Source organism: Rhinatrema bivittatum, unplaced genomic scaffold (genome assembly GCF_901001135.1).
Source record: "Rhinatrema bivittatum unplaced genomic scaffold, aRhiBiv1.1, whole genome shotgun sequence".
Taxonomy (NCBI): Eukaryota; Metazoa; Chordata; class Amphibia; order Gymnophiona; family Rhinatrematidae; genus Rhinatrema; species Rhinatrema bivittatum.
The window spans coordinates 49,336-72,853 of NW_021821162.1; the positions used below are offsets into that span (position 1 = coordinate 49,336).

The 23,518-nt window shown below is 44.7% G+C and overlaps 1 protein-coding gene across 1 annotated transcript in view; it reads left to right on the forward strand.

Annotated features, from left to right (window-relative positions):
- Positions 1 to 1,686: 1,686 nt before the first annotated feature.
- The window catches only part of LOC115082498 (stereocilin-like), a 46,799-nt gene continuing 24,967 nt past the window's right edge, over positions 1,687 to 23,518 (forward strand). The window contains exons 1-6 of the mRNA XM_029586727.1: positions 1,687 to 1,804; positions 5,422 to 5,510; positions 11,853 to 11,988; positions 12,299 to 12,495; positions 19,348 to 19,438; positions 20,178 to 20,370. Of these exons, the coding sequence (XP_029442587.1) occupies positions 1,697 to 1,804; positions 5,422 to 5,510; positions 11,853 to 11,988; positions 12,299 to 12,495; positions 19,348 to 19,438; positions 20,178 to 20,370 (814 nt within the window). The 5' untranslated portion in view covers positions 1,687 to 1,696. The remainder of the gene's footprint in view (positions 1,805 to 5,421; positions 5,511 to 11,852; positions 11,989 to 12,298; positions 12,496 to 19,347; positions 19,439 to 20,177; positions 20,371 to 23,518) is intronic.

Genomic DNA, 23,518 nt, shown 5'->3' on the forward strand with positions numbered 1-23,518 from the left:
TGCTGTGTTCAGGCTTTACCTGTAACGGTGTGATTCCTGTGTTATTACTCTCTATGCTGTGTTCAGACTTTACCTGTAACAGTGTGATTCCTGTGTTAATACTCTCTATGCTGTGTTCATGCTTTACGTGTAACAGTGTGATTCCTGTGTTATTACTGTCCATGCTGTGTTCATGCTTTACGTGTAACAGTGTGATTCCTGCATTATTACTCTCTATGCCGTGTTCATGCTTTACCTGTGATTCCTGCATTATTACTGTCTATGCTGTGTTCATGCTTTACCTGTGATTCCTGCATTATTACTGTCCATGCTGTGCTCATGCTTTACCTGTGATTCCTGCATTATTACTGTCTATGCTGTGTTCATGCTTTACCTGTGATTCCTGCATTATTACTGTCCATGCTGTGTTCACGCTTTACCTGTAACGGTGTGATTCCTGCATTATTACTCCCTATGCCATGTTCATGCTTTACCTGTAACGGTGTGATTCCTGCATTATTACTGTCTATGCTGTGTTAATGCTTTACCTGTGATTCCTGCATTATTACTGTCTATGCTGTGTTCATGCTTTACCTGTGATTCCTGCGTTATTACTGTCTATGCTGTGTTCATGCTTTACCTGTGATTCCTGCGTTATTACTGTCCATGCTGTGTTCAGGCTTTACCTGTAACGGTGTGATCCCTGCATTATTACTGTCTATGCTGTGTTCATGCTTTACCTGTGATCCCTGCATTATTACTGACTATGCTGTGTTCAGGCTTTACCTATAACGGTGTGATTCCTGCATGGGGCTGTGATGATGGCAAACCTGTCTTCAGCAGTCTGTGCTGTATTCGTGCTTTAACTATCAGTGTGATGCTTGCATGGGGCTCTGATACTTTTTGGGGGGGAGTTTCTGTCTGTGTCCCTGTGTCTGTATTCTGCTCAGAGGGGTCTGGTGGGGGGGGGGGGAGATTCTGTCCTGTGTCCCTGTGTCTGTATTCTGTTTGGAGGGGGCTGGGGCGGGGGGGGGGGGAGATTCTGTCTGTGTCCCTGTGTCTGTATTCTGCTTGGAGGGGGCTGGGGCGGGGGGGGGGGGGGTTTCTGTCTGTGTCCCTGTGTCTGTATTCTGCTCAGAGGGGTCTGGTGGGGGGGGGGGGAGATTCTGTCTGTGTCCCTGTGTCTGTATTCTGTTTGGAGGGGGCTGGGGGGTGGGAGATTCTGTCTGTGTCCCTGTGTCTGTATTCTGTTTGGAGGGGGCTGGGGCGGGGGGGGGGAGATTCTGTCTGTGTCCCTGTGTCTGTATTCTGTTTGGAGGGGGCTGGGGCGGGGGGGGGGGGGGATTCTGTCTGTGTCCCTGTGTCTGTATTCTGTTTGGAGGGGGCTGGGGCGAGGGGGGGGGGAGATTCTGTCTGTGTCCCTGTGTCTGTATTCTGCTTGGAGGGGGCTGGGGGGGGTGGGAGATTCTGTCTGTGTCCCTGTGTCTGTATTCTGTTTGGAGGGGGCTGGGGGGGGTTCAATCTCTGTCTGTAGAGTTCCTTTGTGGGGAGGGGGGGTCTCTTTCTATTTCTGTGTCCTGTGTATACTGCTGGGAGTTGTATCCTTAGCTTTATGCCTCTGAATTATTTTCTGGAAGGGATGGGGACTCTCTCCCAGTCTCTGATCTTTGATAGTTGTTAACAGAGTATTTTGGTGTCCAGGTCTCTGGGAACGCTGATGGCTGGCTCAGACTGCAACTCACTAAAATCTATTGTTACAAATGAGACCATCATCCAAATACTTTCTTTCTTCCGCAATCTGTCAGTTCTGTTGGACACATATCTGGTATGTTGCAGTGCTTAACTAACTCCTATATACCCTTGCATGTATAGTGTGATATATGCTGTGATGTCATGTCCTGCTTCCCTCTCACCCGCTTCATATTCAGTATATATCATGGTGTAATATAATTTCTTCCCCTCCCACCCACTGCATGTACAGTATATAACATAGTGTGCTGTTACTTTCTCCTTCCCTCTTACCCACTGTGCATACAGTACATAACGAGGTGTGATGTCACATCCTCCCTCCCGCTGTGCCTACGGTACATAACGAGGTATGATGTCACATCCTCCCTCCTGCTGTGCCTACGGTACATAACGAGGTATGATGTCACATCCTCCCTCCCGCTGTGCCTACGGTACATAACGAGGTGTGATGTCACATCCTCCCTCCCGCTGTGCCTACGGTACATAACGAGGTGTGATGTCACATCCTCCCTCCCGCTGTGCCCACGGTATATAAAAGAGGTGTGATGTCACATCCTCCCTCCCGCTGTGCCTACGGTACATAACGAGGTGTGATGTCATATCCTCCCTCCCGCTGTGCCTACGGTACATAAGTCAGTTACAGGAATAATGACTGCATTATTCCATTGTAGGCTGCCTCTGCTTGAGCCCGGGAACTTAAGCTAAGTGTTTGATAATTGCTTGAAATCTTAAATTTTATCATAAGTCTTTTTATAACTGTAGTGTGGAATATTAATATTGAGTATTTTAGCAGTGCAAAAGTGATGTCTTTTTATAACTGTGAGGCACAGGTCAGTACTGTAGTGTGGAATATTAATATTGAGTATTTTAGCAGTGCAAAAGTGATGTCTTTTTATAACTGTGAGGCACAGGTCAGTACTGTAGTGTGGAATATTAATATTGAGTTTTTTAGCAGTGCATTAGTGGTGTCTTTTTATAACTGTGAGGCACAGGTCAGTACTGTAGTGTGGAATATTAATATTGAGTTTTTTTAGCAGTGCATTAGTGGTGTCTTTTTATAACTGTGAGGCACAGGTCAGTACTGTAGTGTGGAATATTTATATTGAGTATTTTAGCAGTGCATTAGTGGTGTCTTTTTATAACTGTGAGGCACAGGTCAGTACTGTAGTGTGGAATATTAATATTGAGTTTTTTAGCAGTGCATTAGTGGTGTCTTTTTATAACTGTGAGGCACAGGTTAGTACTGTAGTGTGGAATATTTATATTGAGTATTTTAGTAGTGCAAAAGTGGTGTCTTTTTATAACTGTGAGGCACAGGTCAGTACTGTAGTGTGGAATATTAATATTGAGTTTTTTAGCAGTGCATTAATGGTGTCTTTTTATAACTATGAGGCACAGGTCAGTACTGTAGTGTGGAATATTAATATTGAGTATTTTAGTAGTGCAAAAGTGGTGCACTTGAACAGATTTTCATTTAAGAAAAAAAACCTCACCTAACAGGAGGGAACAGAGTGGACACGCCGGAAAGAGTAGAGAGAATGAGACGTGATTTAAGGAAGCTTGGTCACAGACAGCCAAAGAGGACACTGGATTTTGGGGTCTGGGAAAACTAGTAGGAATGGGGGGTAAACTTGCTGCTGTGGCTGTTGATGCCCTTAACCAATAAGCCTGATACTTTTGATGCAACCAGAGCTTGCTGGGCAGATTGGATGAACCTTTGGTCCTTTTCTGCCATCATTTCTATGTTTCTATGTCACTGACCTGACCCAACCCTGCAGCCTTGTACAGGAATAATACAAAAGTCACTGACCTGATCCCCCAACTCTGCAGTTATTTACTGGAATAATACAAAGGTCACTGAACTGACCCTGACCCCGCAGCCATTTATAGAAATAATACAAAGGTCATTGACCTGATCCCATCCCTGCAGTCACTAAAAGGAATAATAGAAAGGTCACTGACCTGAACTTAACCCTGCAGCCACTTACAAGAATAATGCAAAAGTCAGCACTGCAGTCACTTACACCACTACCCTGCAGTCACTTACAGGAATAACACAATGGTCACTCACCTGACCCTGCAGTCATTCCCAGGTATAATACAAAGGTCACTGACCTGACCCTAACCCTTTTGAGGATACTGCTGGGTGATACTGCAGATGACAAATCAGTTTCACGTAGCAGAAAGCAACTCCACACTGGCAGTGTTTGGGCACGGGGCAGCTCTTTTGAATAAAGTGCAATTCATAGCCATATCCGAGAATATCCATGGGGTCTCCAAAGTCCGAATGGGGCAGTCGCTTCTACCCTGCCAGGCCCCATTTTCCCAAAGTCAGTGGCCAGCGCTGAGGCTGGAATCAGTTTCCGGTACAGCTGAACAGCATCTGGAGGAGCGGCATTCAAGTTTTCAATATCTGTGGTGCTGGGGGAGAGTTCCTTTTTTTTTTTTTTTTTTTTTTTGCTTTGGTGGTTTTTCTTTTTTTTTTATTTCTAATAAACAAAATAACTGAAATGAACACAAGCGAAACAAAAAGCAAATTTAAAAAAAGAAACAAAACAAAAATGTTATCCATGCAGGGATGCATATAAGAGACAGCCCCTGCTCCAAGGAGTTTACAATCTAATCAGCTCGTAGGCAAGAGAAAGAAGAGGTGTTAAGAGGGATCACTTTAAGTGAGCAACACCACAAAATGGCTCTACCTGCAGAAGAATGCATTGGGGTGGATGAGTGTGGGGTAGGGACGGTGGAAATCAGAAACAGAGAAAGCGTTAACCCAGCAAAATCTAAGACAAATAATTCTCTTAGTTGAGACAGTTTAGTAGTTGCAGTTGACCTGTATGGGAGCACAGAGGGCTCTGTGCAGATTAGGGGCTGCGGGGAGGGAGTCCAGGGTTCTGTCCCGGCTCCGCCCACATCAGTGCCTTTTAAAGTGACCCTCCTTATGTCCACCCAATGCCATGACACTCCCACCTCTGTCCCTGCTCCACCCACATCAATGCCTTTTAAAGTGACCCTCCTTATGTCCACCCAATGCCATGACACTCCCACCTCTGTCCCTGCTCCGCCCACATCATTGCCTTTTAAGTGACCCTCCTTATGTCCACCCAATGCCATGACACTCCCACCTCTGTCCCTGCTCCGCCCACATCATTGCCTTTTAAAGTGACCTCCTTATGTCCACCCAATGCCATGACACTCCCACCTCTGTCCCTGCTCCGCCCACATCATTGCCTTTTAAAGTGACCCTCCTTATGTGTCCACCCAATGCCATGACACTCCCACCTCTGTCCTGGCTCCGCCCACATCAATGCCTTTTAAAGTGACCCTCCTTATGTGTCCACCCAATGCCATGACACTCCCACCTCTGTTCCTGCTCCGCCCACATCAATGCCTTTTAAAGTGACCCTCCTTATGTGTCCGCCCAATGCCATGACACTCCCACCTCTGTCCCGGCTCCGCCCACATCAATGCCTTTTAAAGTGACCCTCCTTATGTGTCCACCCAATGCCATGACACTCCCACCTCTGTCCCTGCTCCGCCCACATCAGTGCCTTTTAAAGTGACCCTCCTTATGTGTCCGCCCAATGCCATGACACTCCCACCTCTGTCCCTCTTTCCTAGTGTCCTTGTCTGGGATTTGTGGGTCTCTGTCAGCGATATTACACGGAGACCATTTTGTTTTTCTCTCCTTAGAAGAACTGCATTGTGGAGGAACTGAAGAACTTCTTCCTGAGTGCCTCGCTCCTGGAGAGGATGGGAGCTGCGATTGCTGTCCAGCTCCCGTGAGTTCTGACGAGGGGACGCAACATCATTGCTTGTTTTATTTCTTTATTAGCTTTATGGTATATTCTGCTTTTGCAGCTCCAAAAAAGAAATGTCTTAGTAATTGAAGGAGATTCTGTAGGGAAAATGCTGGGACGGAGGGAGGGAGGGAAGAGGCACTTTCACCAGTGGATCCAGCAGTGAGGACCCATGGAATCACAAAATAAATGAATTTAAATGCTAAGAAATGTCTATGGTACTTGGAACTGAGAGTAGTACATAATTTCTGCAGGTAACATATGCCCACATCTCTCTCACAGTTTCAAAATTACAGCCTAACTCTGTTTCCATGCAGAAAGGACCCCGGACCCATCCTATCTGCCCAGTCTTACTCCCGCTGCAATGCCACAGAGCCCACCACTCTCTGGCTCTCCTTCTCGCTGCCGTTCTGTTGCTCATTTGGTCCCTAGCACCTCCCGTTGTGCCACACCATGGCCCTGAGCAGCTCTGACTATAAAAGCTGAATAATCATTTAAAGTAAAGCTGTTCTAAGAAGTGGTTAAGTATCAGGCTGAGAGCCAGGAAAGTCAGGGTTCAAATCCCACTACTGCTGCTGCTGCCCTTGGGCAAATCACTTCCCCCTCCATTGCCTCAGGTAAAGATTTAGGCTCTGATTTACAAAGGGTTTTCTCCCATTCTGTTCTTCCTATTCATACCCAGATCAGTCCAGATTCCTGGGTTTTGCTTCCCTGCCAGCAGATGGAGGCAGAGAAAAAAGTTTCTCTGAAACTGCCATATAACCTGGTGGGCCACCTGCAGTCCCTCAGTATTTCTCTGTCTCCAGCAGATGGTAGAGGTGCAAAACCTGCAGCCTGGAGAGAAAGAAAAAAAAGAAGATGGGAAAATTATCTGGATTCTCCCAGGGGGTCATGAAGTCCTGGTGGAGTCATCCCCCTTGGTGCATGGTGGACGAGCAGGGGGTTGGTGACCCTTCTTGGTAACTTGATCCTAAGTCTGTGGGAGGACATCTAGTGATCCAGTTCCCTCATTCCCCATGAGGCAGGACAGCCTTGGGACCTGCTGCCAGCTCTGCACTGCAGCTCAGTGGAGCTGGGAAGTATCCCCTTTATTACCTTTAGCCTGGGTTGGTTTTAAAGTTGTCTTTAAGGTTTTGTTGAAAAAAAAAATGCAGAGAAAGTGTTTGCGATGGCAACAGTGCTCAGTGCAATCAGGAAGGTTTGGAGCTGCAGGACAGTGGATGGTGACGGCGCTGAGGTATTAAGCAGCACGCAGCCCCAGACCACGTGGCATTTGTGCACTGTAACGCTTGCCATGAGTATGAGGAGAATCTTGTTCGTGGTTTTACAGCTCAGGCCTGTGTTGTGGCTACCTCTCGGGACAAGGCACTCTGCTACTGTGGCTATTCCAGTCAGTGCCATGGAGGGTGTCCTGGACAGTGCAGGAACGGTGACCATCTTAGTTTTTCTGACAGGGTTGTTGGAGTTGGCGGGGAGGCACAAGGATCTCCGTCGCATTTGTCCACAACTATGGTTATTACTGGCTTGGACCAGGGAGGTTCTGAGTTTGAGGATTTCCTCTGAATCAAAGCGATGGGGAGGATTTTCCTCTGGTTAGGTATTCTGATGAATCCAAAGTTTTCCTTATATTACTTTTGCATAAGGCATATTTAATGAAGAGATCTCTCTAAGCCTTGGTCCCAGTCTATAGTAGATGCCCGGCCAGTGAAGAGTCCCATGCAGGTATTTGTCATGTTCTGGGGTTTTCCTCTGAGGCAGGTGGAACTGAATGAGTCACTGAGGACTCAGATGATCCAGAGGTTGTAACAAAGGGTTCCCAGATGTCTGAAATGGCAGATCCGACCGAGGATGCAGCAAAGGCTCCAGTGCCCGAAGGGGATGATCCCAAGGTGGTGCCCTTTATCGCGGAGAGGAGCTCTGGCCTTTTTTTACCCATGTTCTTCAGGAGCAGGGGATCAAGGTTTCACAGGAAGAGTCTGTTCTGGAGGTAGTGGATCCCGACTTGGGTGTCTTGCATGATCCAGCAAAAGATTTTTTTTTCATAAGTCAATTCGGGAGTAGGACATCGTATATTCTGTCTTAAGAGCTGGCAAAGCTATTGCAAAACTTTTTGTCACCAGAAGAAGCGATAGAGCTTTTTGTGCCCCCTAAAGTCGATGCTTCAGTATTGGCGGTCACTAAGAAGTCCACCATTACAATAGCAGTGTCAGCTACTCTAAGAGGGACATAAGATTGCAAGGTGGAGGTCCACCTCAAAGATGAGTCTTAGCGATGGTAGGCAAAGGAGAGTTCTTGACATCTCTCAACTTGACAGATACTTTTCTGCACATAGCCATTAAGCCAGAGCACCAGAGGTTTCTAAGATTCATGATCCTAAGAGAACAGCTTCAGTTTGGGCCCTTTCCTTTGGTTTGACAATGGCCCTGCATACATTCACCAAGGTGATGGTGGGGATGGTTGCCTTATGGGAGGGAAGGGGTGTTGGTGTTGGTGTATCTGTATCTGGAAGATGGGCTCATTTGTGGAAAATCAAAGGACCTTAGTTCAGAAGGTACTGGTACGGTTGAAGTCTCTGGGCTGGGTGGTGAATCTAGCAGAGAGCCATCTTGTTATCTCTCAGTCACTAGCATAGCTGGGAGCCTGGTTTGGCACGTTGGAGAGAAGAGGGTTTCTCACAGAAGAGAGGTTGCTTAAGTTACACGGTCAAATTCAACATCTGTTACAGCTTGCAATACCCAAGACCAGGGACTTCTTACGGGTCCTAGCTTCTCTAGCATCGGCTTGCAGCTGGGGCATTGGACATTCAAGCATATGTGGCCCCTTCAAAGGGCTTTTCTCTCCCACTAGAATCCATTATCAGAGGAGTTCCATCTCCCCCTTCCTTTTGAGAGGGGGAGGCAGAGTCAGACTTTGGTGGTGGCTTATTCAGTCCAGTCTGTAAGCATAATGTAGAATGGGAAGTTTTGGATTGAGTTATACTCACCACCGATGCCTGGCTTTCCGGTCAGAGAGCAGTGCATCAGGCTCAGTTGGTACAGGGCCAGTTGTCGAAGCAAGAAGGTTCATGGTCTTTCAATCAGTTAGAGATGATAGTGGTATGTTACGCTTTGTTTGCCTTTATGCCTTGGTTATGCAACTATTCCATGTGAGTCCTATTGGACAATTTATTTATTTTTATTTATTTATTTAAAGTCTTTTCTATACCGTCGTTAAGCGGGTGCCATCACAACGGTTTACAATAGGGCACAAAAACTATGTGTTAGATCCAGTATCTGGAATTCTAAACTCTTAAACAGGTGCCGTTAATTTACTGAAACATAGTTTCATAAAAAATATAATTTGGTGAGTGTTATAAGTCATGTCCAGTTTCCTCTTTCTCGGTTATGAGATATCGTACTACTTTATTTTGGTTCTTTGCAATGATGGCGACCTGTATCAACCAGCAGGAGGAACCAAGAGTTGGGCAGTTCCTCAAGAGGCCCTGGAGTTAATTCGCTAGGTGGAAAAGCACCTAGAGAGGACAGCAGCATCTCACATCACTGGGGGTGGAAAATGTGCAGGTGGATTTTTCTCAGTCGAAAAAATCAGATCCTGGGAAGTGGGAGTTGTCGAAGGCGGTCTCATCCACAAAATATGGGAGTATCCTCATATGGTCTTAATGGTGAATAGGCAGAATGCCAAAGTGTCTAATTTTTACAGCCACCGGAGGAAATATGGGACAGTAGGCATCAAAGCTCTATTTCTACCATGGCTTTGAGACATTCTTCTGTATGTCATTTGTCCGTGGCCTCTGGTGAGCAAGGTGATGAGTTGGATGGAAAAGCATCCAAGCAACATAATTTGGTAGCTCTAGAGTGGCCATTTCATCCATGGTTCATGGATCTACTCAATCATGGCTATAGGTGGACTTCTGAGGGCCCAATATTTTTGGATCAGGTGGCTCACTTGTCTTGCCACCTGGCTTTTGAGAGGAGACGGCTGAGGCAGAAAGGGATATTCTGAAGCAGTTATTACCACTTTATTGCATGCCAGGCGACCTTCCACATCCTTGTCATATGTGGGGATTTGGAGAGTCTTTGAAGCCTGGTGTGCAGTGAACATAATATAGCCTATTCTGCTGTTGTGTTGCATATTTTGACCTTTAAAGGGTTTGGATTTTAGGTATTGGCCTTGGGCTGTCTCTGGGATAAGGTGCAGGGATATCTTCTGTATGCATATCCAGTGCAAAACATCTGTCCATCTTGGAATCTTCATCTGGGGCTTTCAGAGATATGTACGGCTCAGTTTGAACTACTAGGGAGGACAACTTTGAAGGACTTGGCTCTCAAGTTGGTTTATCTGGTGGCCATTTGTTCGGTCAGGAGAATTTCAGAGTTCCAGACTTTATCATGTCGAGATCTCTTCTTGCAGTTTTCGGCTACGGGGTATAGTTACGCATGGTATTTTCCTTTCTGCCAAAGGTGGTTTCAGACTGGAACTACCAGTCTTTCCAGATTCCTCCCTGCCTCACCAAGAGAACTTGAGCTCTTCGATGGAGGGTATGCTTTGTTGACGTATCTGAGAAACACTGATGATTTTCATGGATCGGATCACCTTTTTGTTTTATGGAGTGGTTGAAGGAAGGGGTGTAAGGCGGACATTGTGCAGTGGCTTAAGGAGGCGATTCTGTCAATGTCTATAAAGACATGATTGGGTTGACTTTTATATATTTAAGAGTTGTCCTGTGCTTAAGGGCTTAATGGCTCACTTGATACATTCTAAAGAGACCTCTTCAGTTGAATCACAGCAGGTGTCTCTGCAGGATATTTGCAGGGTGGCTACTTAGAAGTCGCTACTCACTTTCGCCAGATATTTTCACTTGGATGCCAGAGCTCCAGTTTCCATGTGCTTGGGTGAGAGTGTTCTGAGAGTGGGACTCTTCAGTCCCATCCAGTTTAGGGGAGCTTGGGTACATCCCAGGAATCTGGACTGATCTGGGGTATGAACACGAAAGGAAAATTGGTTCTTACCTTCCTGTAGTATCACAGATCAGTCCAGAGCCCAACTCATGGGAGGAGTCCACTCGTATTGCTTTGTAATGTATAATGCAGAGTTGTAGGTTTTCAAAGTTGCTTACTTGCATTGTTTGCTGAGTTTTCCATTTGCTGCAATTTTCCCCTCCACCCTGTTCATTGGGAGAGTGTCATCTAGAGTGGTTACTGTTACGGTTAAAGTAATCTTTTCTTGGGTCCAGGTCAATACTGAAGGACTGCAAATGGCACATTGGGTTATGTACAGTGCCAATGAAACTTTCTCTATCTCCATCTGCTGGCAGGGAGGCAAAACCCAGGAGCCTGGACTGATCTGTGGTACTACAGGAATGAAAATTAGCAAGAACTAATTTTCCTCTTTGATTTATATTCTGCTTTTCAGCACTTTAAAAGTGGATTCTATTTAGCTACTATAGGCATTTCCCTGTCACCAGAGGGGGTCACAGTCTTACAGGTCTGACTGAGCTGGAAGTACACACTAAATAACATAACTACTTCTCCATCACACAGGGCACAACATTATTATATATTGATTTATTTTTTATGTAAACTATTCATTGTTTTAGATTTTTATTTTTATTATATATTTTTGTAATTTTGAGCTTTTATAATTTGATAATCTTTATGTTCTTTTAAATTAAAATCTTTATTTACATTTGTTTTTTATTTAGTTATGTAAACCGTTTTGATTAAACACTGTTTGTAAAGACGGTATACAAACATTTTTAAATAAATAAATAAAAATAAAATACAGAGGAGTCAAACAGGCACTACTCCTCACAAGTTTCACATTTGCGTCTGATTATTCATGAAATGCTACAAGTACTGTTTAATAAGTTCTTAATTTAACCATGCTTTTTCATATTTCTCATGTATTTTGGCCAGATTCAAATAAATATGTCTTTATCTAGACTGTCTACAGTTAGTAGGAGAACGATTTATATATTAAGAGAGAAATTATTTACTTCCTATTTATTCTGCTGGACTGAATTTATTGGTGGGAATTCTCACACTTGTAAGCTACCTGGGAACTTTCCACACAGTGCAGGAAGCTGCCCTTTAGCATTAGTGTTAGCTTAGAGCTGTCTTTTGTGCAGGCGGCTGAGGGGGTAGGATAGGGGTGACACCTCTGGGAATGACTCCGCAGTCTGTCTGCAGATGCCTGAGTAGTTTCAGTCCGGCAGGGGAAGGCAATGCTCATTCAAGCCCTGTCCCCCAGCTAAATGCTTTTGAGAATTATCCTTCTGGTCTATTTGAATCATGGATTGACTTTGTTCCTTCTGGACTCTTTCAGGCTCAGCAGAATAAAGAGGCTTTCGGTGGGCAGTACAATCAGTCTCAAGAAACTCCTATTGAATGACCCACAATATTTTCTAGAACTTTCAGCTACTAAACGTGCACTCTTGATTGAGAATATGATTCAGAAACTGGTGAGATATTCTGCATATGCTTAGAAAGTCAGGAGGGACTCGGAGAGCCCTACTCCATGTGTATGTGATGCTAGCAGAGGCTCAGGGAGCCAATAGAATATTTATAGGACATTGACCGATAAGGCCAATTCTACCCAGTCTGCCCAGTAGCTGTTTCCTACGCTACACTGACATGGTTTTGATTACCTCTTTGGCATGAAAGTGACACGGGCTGAGAGAGAATCTCCCCTTTTCCCTGTGTGATATTAATAAGGATGATTTCTAATCTGGAGATTATAGTATGTGTTACCCAGTTTCTGGTTTGATTCAGGGCATCTCCTCTGGTCGCATCTCTGCAGCAGAGTACAGCTCACTGGGCATGCTGGCACCCTTTGTCAATGGTGAAATCTTTTCTAACATATCTCGAAGATTCTTGAAGCAGAACCTGGAGAGTATGAAGGCCTTCTGCTTTGAGACGGAAAAAAAATCTTTGCTTGCCAATATGATGCAGGAGCAAGAGATGTTTGGGTAAGGAAAGCAGAGAAGAATACGTAATATTTCACTTACTGTGTTACTCTGATTATAAATATGGAAGTAAAAGTCATTGAACAAGTTGTAGGAGAGACTTTCTTATTAGATTAACTGAATATGTTTGCTCCCCTCATCAAGTCATTGCAAAATGAGTTAAGGAGGAGCATGAGGTGATATTTAAACGTATCCTCCACCTTTCAGGCATGTCAAAGCGGATTGCATTCTCTCACTGACCTTCTCTTTCAGCCCACTCATACTCCTTTACTGACCCACCCTTTAACTTCTCTCACCCTCTCTCATTCTTACGGGGGTGTGAAGATATCTGTGCAGTGTTCACCTCCTGCTAGCAGGGGCCCTGAGTGGCTATATTACCCTATGACTTCCTGTCCACGGTCACAAACTCCAGTCCACAATGCTGACATCCTGGATGATAAATGCTCTCCAGGTTTTTCTTAATACATTTTGCTCCCTTGCAGGCAGGCTTTGAGTTTTATCTCTTGATCTAATGGCCGCTCCTTGGTGTCTAAGATGAACTGAGGTGACCGTACTATTCAGACAATTCATGAGAATTAATCTGCCCAGGCTTCGCCCCTTCAGCTGCCTGGGAAATCCATGCACATGGATTCAGGGTATGGATTTTTATGTATCCCACGCTGTCACTGGCTCTCTGTGGGAAGGATTTCAGTCATAGGTTATTGCATGTAGCTCTGTCTCTTTTATTTATTTATTTATTTAAGGTTTTTATATACCGGCGTTCATGAAACGATCACATCATGCTGGTTTACATATAAACAGGGGTGCAATAAATACATCAAAAACAGAAATAACGTGTCGAAGAAAAGCAGTTACAATTAACAAGGGCTATTGAACTGGGATCAGAGGAAATAAAGATAGTTTAGCAGAGACTAAATTATATACAAGGAGAAGAGGTACAGCTGCTGTGTTGGATATGTTGATGGCGAGGTGCATTAATTTAAGTCCGGGAAAGCTTGCATAAACAGCCAAGTCTTGAGTCTTTTTCTAAAGGTTAGGAGGCAAGGCTCCTGTCTGAGATCGGGAGGGATGGAGTTCCATAACAGTGGGCCAGCTGTGGAGAGGGCTCGATCTCTTAAGGTAATGTGACTGGTGGTTTTAGTAGGGGGTACATGGAGGGGTCCTCTGTATGCGTCTCTGGTAGGTCTTGTGGAGTTGTGTAAGCGGAGAGGAAATTGTAGGTCAATTGTGGTGTGGTGATGGATGATTTTGTATATAAAGGAGATGGATTTGTAGATGATTCTGAAGTGGACTGGTAACCAATGAAGGTCTTTTAGAATTGGGGAAATATGGTCTCTTTTCCTGGTGTTTGTTAGTAAATGGGCTGCTGCATTTTGTACCATTTGGAGCGGTTTTGTGTAGGAGGAAGGGAGACCAAGTAAGATAGCGTTGCAGTAATCTAACTTTGAGAAAATAATTGCTTGGAGGATCGTTCTGAAATCTTGGGCATGGAAGAGAGGTCTTATCCTTTTTAAAACTTGGAGTTTGTGGAAGCAGTCTTTGGTCGTTCTGTTGATGGAGGCTTTGAAGTTCAACCTGTTGTCAATTATCACTCCTAAATCTCTCACTTGAGTGGTTGGTGGGTTGGTTAGATAAGAAGCGGTGAGATTGCTGTTCTCTGGAGATATGAGGAGTTTAGTACTAGATTTAGGCTATTGAGGAGACGTTTGATTTCTTGGTGGCAGGATTCCCTAGCCACTGTTTATAGACTGCTTTCTGGGATGTATAGAAATAACTGGTGGTAAAGTTTTAAGAAAAAAAAGCTATTTGCCTTTGAGCTGGTGATTCACAAGGCTCTGCAGGGGTTGATTAAGAAGTAACTTAAATAGAAGATAAATAATTGTTCAGGTGCCTCTCCAGTGACACACATACCTGTGCTTGTGACCAGAGAAGTTTAATTTTTAATTTGCTAGCCATAATAAAGACTGCTTTCTTGCTGACATTGTTCTATTTTGTATTATATTTCCTCTGTTCTTGCATGTTTTGAAATCTCTTTCTATTTAATCTAGCCAGACTCCTGGCTAGTGTGGACTGAAATAATTGTGTTTGTAATATATAGAACAAAGGATGGCTATCTGCAGGAGCTGTTCTCTCCTACTCCTACCCCTAGGTTTCTTTCTTCCTAAATAGTTCCTCTAAGGACTTGGTTAAGTGAATAACAAGACTAAAGTACCAATCTAACAACTTGTATAATTGTCACTATTAGCAGAATGGCTTTTATTCAGGGTAACATTTGGGGTGCTCATGTCCCATGGCCTACCATTTGGAGACTTGAAGGTTGTCCAATTTATTTTCAGCTGTCTGCAATGAAAAAGCAGGAGATGCATTTGAAACAGGGCAGGTTTTTGAAATCTGAATAATTCCTATCTTGTTGCAATCAGAATATCTTTCTCAGCTTCCACAGAAGATTCAGAATCCCAAGAGTAAATGGTTTACTGTGGGATCTGGTAGAACAAGACATGTGACTATAAGACACCCAATCTCCCCAACTGGACAGCATCCTGAATACCCACCCTCACTCCCACTGAGAAGCCAGACATCCAAGGTTCAGAATCCCAGGAATAACTGGATTACAGTCAGCTCAGGCAGAATAAGGCCAGTGATGAAGAGACACTCACTCTCTCAACGTTTACCCTTACATAATGCTTTTTCTGCTTTGGAAAATGAAGAAACCCTAACAACAGAACATGAAGTGATATCTCAAAGGGAAGTAGTCACCCAATGCACCCAGAAACTCTTCAATGTGGTCAAATGTGATAAAGGAAAGCTGCTTCTTCTGGGAGATTCGGTCTTTGGAGGAACCAATTTGGGAATGCAATTTGATGGGGACACAATGGTTAATTACATTCCAGGATGCTCAACTAATAGAAATGCAAACCGGGTGGTCAATGCAATTATAGAAGAAAGTAAGAATGCAGATATCAATGTCATCATCCATCTGGGAACCAATGACCTCACTATAAACGGAACATTTCCAAAATCTAGGGGAGAAGATTAGACACATGCCTTTTCAGAAGTATTACCTGTTCATGGAAAGGGGAAGGAAACGTTATGCCATACATATAATTTCAATGTCTGGCTCACAACCTGCTGTAAAGAAAATGTTTTTGGATACATTGGAGGCTGGGGCCGTGTACAGAGCAATAAAAGATTATATGGTAAGGATGGTCTACATTTGTCTGTGGCAGGAAAGAGGATGCTAAGTGAAAAATTCAGGTCATACATTAAGCGGCATTTAAACTAGGGAGTAGGGGTGGCAGGAATGGACAGTGACATTGGCATGTCACCCCCAATCAATTCAGGAAGAGAAGGCGCAAACATCACCTGGCCTTTCCTTCTGAGATCTATCTCGAAGGAATGGAGGGTGCTGCATCATGTGATCCCCCATCTGTTTGCTGTCCTTCTCTAATGGTTACCACTTAGATCTTCAGGCCAGAGGGGACGCCACCTTTGGGGTGGTCATCCTTAGGACAGGCTTAGCTAGGTCCCACCCAAATTAGAGGTTGCTTGGGTGCATCCCGTTCATCCTGTGATGGTCATTTTATTACCCTGGCAAATCAAGAAGGCGGACTGTAAGGAAAACTTGGGAAGCAAATCCAATATATAAAAGAAATCAGAATAGGAGGTGGACTGCAACTCTCAGAAGTTACAGGGGTTCTGGAGGGGGAGGAACTTCCTATGATTTACCCTATTCAGAAGTTGAAAGAGCCTGGGTGTGGTGGGAAAGGGGTGAGAGCTTGTCTGAAGGAGGAACAGGGCAGGAACAGGAAGAGAGACAGAGAAGATGGAGGTGTTGACAGCCCTGAGGGTAAGCTGGAGCAATGGGCTTGGAAGACGAGTGGTGGAGACCCCCTGCAGAGGAGGGCACATGCATAGAGACTGCAGGTCGGGAGCTTTTAAGCGAGCACTGCCATGGGGTGGATGTAGTTGCAGCCATAGTGAACGAGGAAGCACAAAGCCCAGCTGCAGATTGCAGTGGAAGGTGGAAGTAGGGCCTGCGTCCCTAAGAGCCAGGACCCCATAGAGCACAGCCGAGCTTAGGATGTGCAGGAAGCAACTGTGAGCAGCGTGCAGTACGATTAAGGTGAGAGTTGCTTTCTTACGGGCGAATTTTAACACCCCCTGCATGTAAATTCCAGGGGTTACACGCATGGCTGGGCCTTGTGTGTGCTGCGCGCATAATCCCTTTACGTGCACGAGAGCCAGGCCTCGCAAAAGGGGTGGTCCAGGGGGACGGGGCAGTGGCCATTTGCCGCTGTGCTGGGGGATCGCACGCCGGCAGCCTGCTGGCGCGCACAACTTACGCAAGCTCAGGAGCTGGCTTAAGCTCTTAAACAAAGGGAAAAAAAGGTAGGATCTTTTAAGGGGCAGGGGGCTAGGGAACTGGGGAAGGCTACGATGCCTCTGGTAGATTGCACAGGGAATGGAGAACCAATGGTGGTCAGTTATCTGTTCACAGAGGAAGAGAAAGTTACTCAGCTGCTTTGATACAGAGAATACTGGAGAGCTGAGGTTACACAGGGTCCTATATAGGGGGATGGCAGAGCTCGGCTTGTCCTATATCTCCATCTGATGTTAGGGAGGGAAAACCCATGTGCAGGTCATAAGCTTGTGCATAAATCCCAACACTGACGCCCCGGAAGGCCTTTTGTCGCATGACATCAGATTCTGTGCATACATTTACCTGCATAATCCCTGGGCAATTTTATAAGGAGCCAATTATGCACATAAACCTGTGTTCTATGCGTGATTACTCTGAAAATTCACTCCTTACTTTGCAGAGCTTCACAACTTGGATAACAAATATTGATGATGTAATCCAACTTCAAATACTCATACATTCAGACAACCATGGCTCATTTTGCACTGATCCAATCAAGGGATTAGAACTCTAAAACTCATCTCAAATGTCTTACATATCCAGTAAATAATATCACCTATAGATCAGCTTCTGGATTTATACTTCTGTGTCCATTACATTCCGTCCTTGCTGCAGCTTCTCTATTTTATGCTGTTTCAGTGAAGGGCATCTCCTTGCAATGTCTCCTATAATATGCTGTGCCCTGTGCTGAGATAGACATCCTGTAATTTGTCAGTAACTCATCAGTGTCACAATTCTTAATGCCACTCCCCTCCCCCAGCACTATGTATAATCCATCAGGGTCTCCTATAAAGTTGTGCCCTGTACTGTGATACTGTGCTCCCCAGCACTGACAAGCATCATGTACCTCGTCAGTGCCTCATATTTTACTGTGTCCCACAGCACTGAATGTAATCCATCAGTGTCTCTTCTGGCAATATGCCCTGTGCTGAGATAGACCCAGCGCTGATGGGCATCTCAAAACTCAGGCACAGCATAACTCATTGCTGTGCCATGCAATGAGTTATGCTGTTCCTGTTGGCACTGCATTGCAGTCAGTGTTGTGTGTAATGTCAAGCAGTGCTATATGCTGTGACATGTACCTTTCCTATCTGTGTGCCATGCAATGAGTTATGCTGTTCCTGTTGGCACTGCATTGCAGTCAGTGTTGTGTGTAATGTCAAGCAGTGCTATATGCTGTGACATGTACCTTTCCTATTTGTGTGCCATGCAATGAGTTATGCTGTTCCCGTTGGCACTGCATTGCAGTCAGTGTTGTGTGTAATGTCAAGCAGTGCTATATGCTGTGACATGTACCTTTCCTATCTGTGTGCCATGCAATGAGTTATGCTGTTCCTGTTGGCACTGCATTGCAGTCAGTGTTGTGTGTAATATCAAGCAGTGCTATATGCTGTGACATGTACCTTTCCTATCTGTGTGCCATGCAATAAGTTATGCTGTTCCTGTTGGCACTGCATTGCAGTCAGTGTTCTGTGTAATATCAAGCAGTGCTGTATGCTGTGACATGTACCTTTCCTATCTGTGTGCCATGCAATGAGTTATGCTGTTCCTGTTGGCACTGCATTGCAGTCAGTGTTGTGTGTAATATCAAGCAGTGCTATATGCTGTGACATGTACCTTTCCTATCTGTACACCATGCAATGAGTTATGCTGTTCCTGTTGGCACTGCATTGCAGTCAGTGTTGTGTGTAATATCAAGCAGTGCTATATGCTGTGACATGTACCTTTCCTATCTGTGTGCCATGCAATGAGTTATGCTGTTCCTGTTGGCACTGCATTGCAGTGTTGTGTGTAATATCAAGCAGTGCTATATGCTGTGACATGTACCTTTCCTATCTGTACACCATGCAATGAGTTATGCTGTTCCTGTTGGCACTGCATTGCAGTCAGTGTTGTGTGTAATATCAAGCAGTGCTATATGCTGTGACATGTACCTTTCCTATCTGTACACCATGCAATGAGTTATGCTGTTCCTGTTGGCACTGCATTGCAGTCAGTGTTGTGTGTAATATCAAGCAGTGCTATATGCTGTGACATGTACCTTTCCTATCTGTGTGCCATGCAATGAGTTATGCTGTTCCTGTTGGCACTGCATTGCAGTGTTGTGTGTAATATCAAGCAGTGCTATATGCTGTGACATGTACCTTTCCTATCTGTACACCATGCAATGAGTTATGCTGTTCCTGTTGGCACTGCATTGCAGTGTTGTGTGTAATATCAAGCAATGCTATATGCTGTGACATGTACCTTTCCTATCTGTGTGCCATGCAATAAGTTATGCTGTTCCTGTTGGCACTGCATTGCAGTCAGTGTTGTGTGTAATATCAAGCAGTGCTATATGCTATGACATGTATCTTTCCTATCTGTGTGCCATGCATGAGATATGCTAGGCCTGTAAGTTCTGGGTCTCACTTATCCTGGTTGCTTTTTTTCAGTCCTTCCTATAGCTGGTCATCCCTGGTTCTGGATCATGTGGAAAGGCTGCTCTTCTTTCTGCCTATAGAATCCATACTGGACTTGGGTAGGGTAAGCATACCTTGGAAACATGTGCACAGTCTCTTCCTTTTCATACTGGCAGTGTTCCTGTCTCACACTGCCACTTTTTCTCCAGTTCTGCTCTAGCTCACAAGCCAGTGATTGTCTGAATGTCCATACAAATGCATGTGTGGAGGGTCCTGTCTGTGGACAGATTTGGCTGTAATTTGGTTGGAGTTTTTCTTACTGAGATGCCAGCACCCTTGCCAAATTTCATGCTAACCCATGCATGCAGAGGGAAGGCCCTGATATATGTGCCCAGGCTGTGTGTGAATGACCCGCACCGACCTTGATTTGTGATGGAAGCTGCACATGCTGCCTTCCTGGAGGCTCTCTAGCTGGGCTACGTTTGTGTCTCTATACTACTTTCAGTTTTGGATATTCTCTGTGTCTGGGGCAGACTCCATTGCTGGAGCAACCTTTTGAATATTAACAGGCTGTCAGGTGTGGCCATCTTTAAGTTTTGATGCTCTCATCCCTAGATTGTACTCTAAGGTTTGGTCACTGTGTTGCCTCTAGGACTCACCTTTGGATTTTAGCCTTCTCTCATGTTTCTGTAGTCTCAGGGGCAGTGGATTAGGTTTCCTTATGCTTACAGCAGTCTCTTGGCTTTGAATGATCTACTTTTAAAATATAATTTGAATCTGGATGCTCTTTCTCTCTGGGACACTGCTGGATTTGGGTCATCAGATGGGTTTAAATGTCTTTTTCTCCACCTATTCTTTTGTAGGACATCATGACAAAGGAGCGGGTTGTGCTTCTTTTTCATAGCGAGCATGCATGGGAAGCCAGTCCCCTGGGTGCCTCCTGTGTCAAGAACCTGGGGAAACCTGCTGCAGAGGATCAGTTTTATAAGAAGCAGATTGTGGTGCAGAACTTCCTGGGAATGCAGGAAGTAAGGAAGACATCTAGGGCAGCAGCAGGTTCGTAAAGAGTCTGTAATCAGCAAACGAGCTTTCTATAAAAGATTGAGAGCTATATTACCCTCAGTCCCTTCCAGTGCAGAAGGGGTGCTCCATTAGTCACCATCTCACCAGCCCTTTCGGTTATTGTAGGGATCAACACAATCAGCCAAAGTGGCTTCCTCTCCAAAACAGGAAGTCTGTTGTCCTCCTTACCCCTTCATGCACCTCTACACAGGATGCTAGAGGCTTGGGAAAAGATTTGTAATAAGGGAAACAGAAGAAAAAAAATCCCCTTTCAATACTACAGGGCTCAATTCACAATTGCAACCATGTGGAAGTCTCTCCCACACATTCATGTTCAGGAGAGGGCACTCATCAAGGTGCTAACCACTGCCGAAATGTTATGTCCCCGGGGAAAGATTGGGGCTATCTCAGATGAATTCCATGTAATGCACTCTCTCCATGGACAGCAGGTCTGCCACTCTTCCCCAGCGGCGTGTAGTGACATCTATAGCAGGGGATTCAGTCGCGTCGCCCACCTGCCCACTCTCGCTCCCTCAACCCCCTCTCCCCTAGACACAAAAGATACATGGAACCCGTATGGCATTAGGCCACTGTAACATGTAATGGATGTGAATAAACAATTCCAATATAGTAAACTTCCTATACCAAGAATAGCACTCAAACTGCAGCCTTACCTACGAAGAGGCAATATTACATCAGGCTCTGAAACACCAAAACAAGACAAGCCAGGCTGCCTAAAAGACCTGTAAAATAAAATAGTGCCTGCACCTAAAAGTATTATACTAAAGCTTTTAAGCATCTTTCCCTAATTTCAGATCAAATTTGTCAGGGGAAATTGCTGGTTTACTCACATCTGAACCTGAAGAAACTTTATTACAATCCAGCAAAGAATAACTGAGGGAATAACTACAATGAAAACACTTAATAGTCTTAATAGTCAAATCAAACGTTAGCTGTTATATTGTTAAGATAACAAATCACCTTTGTTTTTACAATGTTATAATTTTATACGTTACAAAACCATACTTCGCTGTAATTTTACAATGTCTCAATGTAAAGATAGTATGAGCTGTTATCACACTAACTCACTAGATATTATGTAAACCAATGTGATACTCCTGGGTGAATGTCTGTATATAAAAATAAATAAATAAATGTCACATCAGAGACATTCACATCTAAAGACGGGACCTATACTGTCTCAGTAACTCACGTACAGTATTTTTGGATAATACCTATATACCTCCAATAAAAGCTATCACAGCCTGATAAGAATGCAGTTTACCCCAAGAGATAAATCTGCAATATAAAAATTCCCAGGACTCAAACAGCAACAACCCTACACAGGAAAGAGCAGCACTGCAAAGATTACATCAGGCCATAGAAGACCAATACACCTCCTACTGAAAACAGAACAAGATGGACTGCTATAGATTCCTACACAGAAACTATAAACTAGCAGAATCTTTCACCTCAATCACAGATAACAGATTACAGACAGACCCTAATCAAAGGCAAAATAAGAGACCAACAAACAACAAACGAAATAAATATAAAACATCAATCATAAAAGTGCAACCATACTAATAAAAAGAATGAATATTTAAATACTGATGAGTACAACATACAAAAATTAAAACCTCAAGAAAAATGTTTATAAATTTCCCAAAATACTAATATAAGATTTCAAAACAGCAGACACATCAAATAATATCCAATAATAAAACTAAAGATTTTAAAATTCTGCCACTCTTCATACCTGGGATATTTTGATTTACAGCTGCTCTGAGATTGTCGTGGATTGGGGGAGCTGTACAAACTTTATCTTCTCTCACACACACACACCAGTTCTCCCCCACTCACACTGGTTCTCCTCCCCCCCCCCCCCCCCCCACCCAGGCTTTCACCCACACAAACACAGGTAGTCATCCATTCACATCCACACACTGGCAATCACACATTGCCACATATCCCCACACACAGACCTCAAACTCCACACTCAGCCTTTCTCTCACACACATAAACAGGAACTCACCCATCCACAAATACACACCCAGGCTTTCACCCATCACAGGCTCCCACACCCACACATAGGCAGTCACACTGACACCCCTAACCTCACACACAACATCTCACCCACCCACACACTCTTAACCCCCACAAAAACAGAAACATAGAAATGATGACAGAAAAGGACCAAATGGTCCATCCAGACTGCCCAGCAAGCTTCTGGTAGTAACTACTGTGCCATACAAGTCACCTTTATAATTATCAGTTGCCCAGACCATCAAAGTCAGGGCCCTTGTTGGTTGCTGTTTGAGACCAATTCGCCGTCACCTCTTGCCATTGAAGCAGAGAGCAATGTTGCAGTTGCATCAACAACTTGAAGGCTTATTGGTTAAGGGCAGTAACCGCCACACCAGCAAGTTACCTCCATGCGCTCTTTTCCTCATTTCCATCCTCTGCCTTAAGGGATCCACAGTGTTTATCCCATGCCCCTTTGAAATCTTTCACCGTTTTTGCCTTCACCACCTCCTCTGGAAGGGCGTTCCAGGCATCCACCACCCTCTCCATGAAGAAATATTTCCTGACGTTGGTTCTGGAGTCATCCTCCCTGGAGTTTCATTATGCGACCCCTAGTTCTACTGATTTCTTTCCAACGGAAAAGGTTTATCTAATGTGCATCATTAAGACCTTTCAAGTATCTGAAGGTCTGGATCCTATCTCCCCTGCAACTCCTCTTCACCAGGGTGTACAGATTCAGATCCTTCAACCTCTCCTCATAAGTTATTTGATAGAGACCCCCACAATTTTGGTCGCCCTACTCTGGACCACCTCCACCCTGTCTCTGTCCCTTTTGAGAAATGGTCTCCACACAACTTGTCACCCATATATACACAGGAGCTCATTCACCCAAGGAGACGCATACACACACGCGCACCCACACGCAATCACACACACAATCACACACGCAATCACCCACCCACCCACACCCTCCTTCTCAAACCCCCACAGGTTCTCATCCACACACACAAGAGGTGACCCCCTGCACACAGGCTCTACCCTGGGCCCGTTGTTTAGCCAGCAGTAGGATAGGATCTGTTAGTGGCACTAGGTCCTTCTTCTCACGTGGCCAGCAGGA